This window comes from Geospiza fortis, unplaced genomic scaffold (assembly GCF_000277835.1).
Source record: "Geospiza fortis unplaced genomic scaffold, GeoFor_1.0 scaffold138, whole genome shotgun sequence".
NCBI lineage: Eukaryota > Metazoa > Chordata > Aves > Passeriformes > Thraupidae > Geospiza > Geospiza fortis.
The window spans coordinates 5,251,656-5,256,843 of NW_005054307.1; the positions used below are offsets into that span (position 1 = coordinate 5,251,656).

The 5,188-nt window shown below is 46.9% G+C and overlaps 1 protein-coding gene across 1 annotated transcript; it reads right to left on the reverse strand.

Moving 5' to 3' along the window:
* Positions 1–159: 159 nt before the first annotated feature.
* On the reverse strand, positions 160–4,857 carry DLX6 (distal-less homeobox 6). Its single transcript, XM_031066821.1, has 3 exons — positions 4,799–4,857; positions 4,488–4,701; positions 160–2,705 (listed from the first exon to the last, which is right to left on the reverse strand). Exons 1-3 carry the CDS (start codon positions 4,855–4,857, stop codon positions 2,454–2,456), a joined length of 525 nt encoding a protein of 174 aa, XP_030922681.1. The 3' UTR covers positions 160–2,453.
* Between the last annotated feature and the right edge of the window lie 331 nt (positions 4,858–5,188).

Consider the following 5,188-nt stretch of genomic DNA (forward strand, 5'->3'; position numbering starts at 1 on the left):
TGCAGGCCGAGCCGGGCCGGGCCGGGCTCCCAGGGCTGCGGGACTCGCTCCCCGGGGCATCCGCCGCCCTTCTGCGAGGCGAGGGGAGCCCGCACAAGGGCCGGAGTCGGGGGGAGGGGGATGTAAAGCGGGGTTTTCTGAAAGATGCACACAATGCTGTTGGTTTAAATGTATGGTAGCTTTCTCTTCAGTGTCATTTGAATAATTCAGTGAGCCCCACTACCAGCTGTACTTCTGAAGCCTCTTCCATTCTTTTCAGCATTATAATTTTGGTTAATTTTCAATTTTAGGCCCTACGTCTCTGCAATTTGTGTATGAATAACAGAATAATTTTCCTCTTTTGTTTCGCCTTTCCTGTTCCTGAATCTAAATAAAGATGGCTTTTTAGTATTAAAAGTGGAAGAAAATTACAGGTAATTATCTTTGACGGTAAAAACGCTGTAATCAGCGGGCTACATGAAAAATTACTCTAATTATGGCTGCATTTAAGAGAATGGAAAAAAACCTTCTTGTGGATAAAAACCTTAAATTGTCCCCAATGTCTGCTTCAAATTGGATGGCACTGCAGCTGGAGGCTTTGTTCAGAATTGATCCTGGGGAGCTCTGAACCCAAAGTTTCACAGTGGGAAGGGGAAAAAAAGAAAAGAAAACATTTTTCCTAATGTAACAATACGAATGGTAGAAAATGACAAGACTGATCGGTTTTAAAGCACTCTGAAGACTGACTGAGCGTGGAAGTTGCTCAAAAAAAAAAAAACCAAACCAAAAAACACCCCCCAAAAAACTGGTATATTGGTAAGTAGTCTTTGCTTTGTGTCTAATTATAGTGACTGTCCTTTTGCACGACTGTATGTAGCTGTCATTATATGGAGCACTCTGAGGATCTCTATTGACTTCTGATAAATGGCTCAGTGGTTTCAAGGTTCATAATTTGAAGGATGCCCAGGTCTCTAGCCATTAATTCTCGCAGTATGGGGCACCCAGCTTGGATGAGGAAAAGGCTTTTCATTGTCAGTTGTTGCTGTGCTTTCCACAAGCCGGTGCGGCTGAAGCTGGCTGGACAGCGTGTTGTGTGCCTGGGCACCTCTCAGGGCTTTGCAAAACATTCCTCAGCTTGCATTGTCTGCTCTTTGAAACAAAGGAGGGCGCCTCCTTTCTTAATAATTTGGAGTCTCCAACCTTTGGGAAGAAAGACAGGGCTCTGAGCTTTGCCTCGGCGAGAAAGCTCAGCTAAGCAGCGGAGCAGTAAAATCGCAGCAGAAATGGCCGGGTGATTAGCAACTTCGTCTAGGCGTATCTTTGTGGACTCGGTACCTCCTGTCTTTAAGTCGTAGCCTTAAAACCAGCTAAACCACCAGCTACCCCACCCCACTTCAGCTTTTCTTTCTTTGCTTGCAGATATATGCTTTGGTAGGGGTGTCTGTGCACTCAGGCGAGCTGGGCACAGGGATCCCTCTGCCCGGGCTGATCTAGGGGGCAAGTCGGGGCAGGTGGGGATCCGCTAAGGTGGAGATAAATAGGAGCCAGGCGGGCGTTTTGTGGCTTTTACTCTATATATGAAAGAAGACAAAAACATACAAAGTATATGTACAACTAAAATTCAACAATATATACAGAAAGGTTGCTCGGGGAAAGGTCCCTCTCGCTCAGTGGTTGAGGCTGTCGCCGGGCAGCGCTGAACTGCCCTTCCCCAGCCCGCGGCGCCGGGTCTGGGTCCGGGTCCGGCCGCGAATCCCTCGCTCTGTCTTTCCTGCTCGTCTCCGGGAGTCTGTCCGGCTGTGTGCGGGTGCGGGTCTGTGCGGATGAGGGGGCTCTTCGGGTGAGAGACGGTGGTTTCTTCTGAGCCGCAGCCCATTACGTTTTGAGAAAGCATGCAGATTTTGCTTCGTGGTAATGTTCCAATCTTACAGTATATTTGCATTTTTTCAACCAGTTCTCCTTTCCCCCCCCCCAATCTTAATTTTAAAAAAAATCACTTCTTCTGTCTTTTAATCCTTTCCCCAGTTCGGATTTGGTGAATAAAAATGAAGGAGCTTTGACTAGTCTCTCTTTCATCATGTAATGTCTTTAGCTCATTAAACGAGTAAAAACGGCTGCCATGGTAGATTCAGGTTCTTGTGGGCAAAGTCTGTAAAAAGTTTGTTTTGACGTATACTCCTCAGAGAAAGAGGCTGGTGCCTTGGAGTCCAAAGAAAAATATCCTAAAGAGAAGTGTCTTCTGTGCGCCAGAATGAAAATTGTGTCTTTCTGTTCAAGATCAATCGCTGAGGTTACTTAAAAAAAAAAAAAAAAAAAAAAAAAAAAAAAAAAAAAAAAAAAAAAAGCCACTCTGTCTCTTTGCCGCATCTACAAGTTCACACAGAGCCTGTTAGCTGGCACGGCTTGGCAAAGCAGGGGAACTTCTTGCCATGTCGAGACGAGGCGTTCTTGGGAGATTATTTCTCTTGGACAATTCACATCATTTGTGGTCTCTGCATTGTGTCTTGATGTGGAGAAGAATACCAGTGAGAATAGCCAGGCATGTAGCTGTTTGGAGGCATATTGACTCCCTTGGCAGAGGCTGAAACGTCCCAGACTGGAGGCAGAGCTGGAGAGCGAGGGGAGAGGGCAGCGGAGCCGGGCAGAGGGTCGCTCTCGTGGGGGTTACTGCCCTGCTTCAGCAGCTTCTTGAATTTGGAGCGCTTGTTCTGAAACCAGATCTTCACCTGTAAACCGAAACGCAGATATTAGATATTAGGCTGCCGTCAGTGCCCAGGGCACGGCAGGGAGGACCCTGGGGGCCGGGGGTCTAATCGGGAGAAAGTCTTGAGGGCACACGCCAGTCGGGTGTGGAACTGGGGATGGGGAAAGGGGAAGGAGGGGTAGTTATGGCTGCTCTCGGGCTTTGGATGCAGCTGGAGAGAACAGGGGAGGCAGAGCAGAGCTGGAAAGCGAGAGGGATGCGGGTTTTAACCTGGGACGTTGTTTTCCCGAGCAGGCCACGTTGTTGTTTCCCTGAGCAGACCACATGCTCTGAGGTCTCCCGTTTTAGCACCTCATTCAGAATTTTGGAGGTCATTTGATCGTTCGGGCAAACTGTTGTCAAACATGGGCAATCATATGATTTTGTGCCAGGAGACAAGAGCCAATAGACAAAGGGCATCTTACAAAGAAATTGTGCTTCTGAAATCCTCACGATCAGATCAAGCAGTCCATGCTGATGTGGCAGAGGAGGAAGTGTAATAGAACCAGGATTGTGACTTCATATTAAAAAGGATTATTAAAGAAAGAATATTTTTATTTTTTCTGTGAGTAATAGTATATCAACATTGTTTTGGGTCTCATCCTGCTCCTAATCCAGCAGAACTCCCGAGGAGGGACCCTGCACTCGATGAGGTGTGCAAGGATCAGGCCCACTGGCAGGTCAGAATTATCATAGCAATTATATATATGTAAGACATGTATACAGGATGTATTTTTTTTTTTAATCAATCAAACAGAAAACAAATTTCCCATGCGTATTTGACCTCTCAAACTTTTAATGTTAGGGGATAAGCAGGGGTTCTTCTCTAGCTGCAAGATCAGGATCGGGCCCCTAAAAAAAAATCTATGCATACGAGTGAGAAAGAGAGACAACAGAGAGACAGAGGGTGCATGCTGAGGATACTAAAATCCCATTTGCAAAACCATCAGGCCCATTCCCATTATTAATGTTTGTTGAATATTTAAAAATCACTGTCTGGAAGAGACTGTTACCAATGACATTGATAAAACCCTGAAGTTATTTGCTAGGCTCATAGATTCACATGATAACATTTTGTCCGAATTGATCCCATCTATCCATGCTCTTCTCCACAAACCCCAGCCTGGTAAGCCTGTAATGCCTCGTATGTCTTTCAAGCTTAAATTAGCAGAATGGCACAGCTACTCCAACCACACTTAACTATGGCTTAACCTGCCATAATTTTGTACACGGCTGTCTTTGATCTTCAGATCTATTATCACCTTCCGTACATTTTGCCCAAGGCTAACCACTGCATTTGCGTTAGTCATCCAGGGTGAATTAACTATTGATTTAACAGGTATTTCCTAACGCGTTCCTGCTTCCCCTCTACCTATAAACGTTGCGACAAGGCAGCTTTGCTTTTAGCTCTACCTCAGGCCCAGCGATTCCTCGCCTTTGTTTTGTTCTCCTTTTCACAGCTGGGCAATTGCATCTCAGTGCTGAAATTATCTGACAATATAGGCAATTTAAAAATATTACGTGTGGCATCAAAAGGGAGAGCGCTCGCTCGCAGCCGGCTGAGGGAAGGGCGCTTTCAGCTCTCCCTGCTGCTGCCCGATCTCTGCCGCGCGTTAGGTAAGTCCCAGCGTGGAGAGATGGGAACCGTGCGCTTTACCTTTTCTACCGTTCCCGACAGAGGCCAAAATGTTTAGGGAGCATCATACTTTGCTTGGCCTTTGTTGCTCGAGCAGGGCTTCAGTGATTTGGAATTCCCAGTAATTACCTGTGTCTGGGTAAGTCCTAATGACGCTGCCAGTTCAGCTCTCTCTGGAAGTGCCAGGTACTGAGTCTGCTGAAAGCGATGATTTAAAGCCTGGAGTTGTAGACTAGAGTAAATGGTTCGAGGCTTCCGAATCTTTTTCCCTTTTCCATTAAATCTGATTTCACCGTTTTCAATCACTGTGGTTTTTTGCTGATCTGCAAGCAAAACAACACAGCTGAAACATCACCCTCCTTAGCTATTAAACGCGGGTATTTTGGCTGCCACGGCTCCTGAAAACGCCAAAGCCCGTCCCGACGCCTGTTTAACCCCACGGCGCAGGCACAGGCTGCCGCTTGGGAGCTACCGGGAGAAAAAACAGCTGTCCGGGCATGGTGGGTACGCTCTCCTTCTTCTCGGGAAGAAAAAAAAAAAATGAAAACATTTTTTAAAATTTAAAGCGCAGCGCTGGCTTTGCGAAGGTATGCCTCGTTCCAGGGCCATCCAGGTTTTACTCGGCTAATTGACTTCGCGTCGCCAGTTTGGTGGTCAGTGAATCACCAGTCCGAGACTTTTAACAATGCTTTCCGCCCCCCGCACCCCTCCCGTGCCCCTCTGGATGGATACGTACGACTCCCTGCAAAAAAAGAAATACATAAATCAGACGGCCCCCGAGCGGAATGCGATCCGCTCGCCTGGAAACTTTCACTCCTCAGGTGTTAGCA

Excerpts from the sequence above, each read along its gene's own strand:
- DLX6 (XM_031066821.1), bottom strand. The coding sequence starts at position 4,857 with ATGCCCGGACAGCTGTTTTTTCTCCCGGTAGCTCCCAAGCGGCAGCCT. Across the intron at positions 4,702-4,798 it reads CGGCAGCCTGTGCCTGCGCC|CTGTGTTGTTTTGCTTGCAG; the intron begins GTGGGGTTAAAC and ends GTGATGTTTCAG. Across the intron at positions 2,706-4,487 it reads TAGGACTTACCCAGACACAG|GTGAAGATCTGGTTTCAGAA; the intron begins GTAATTACTGGG and ends TTCGGTTTACAG.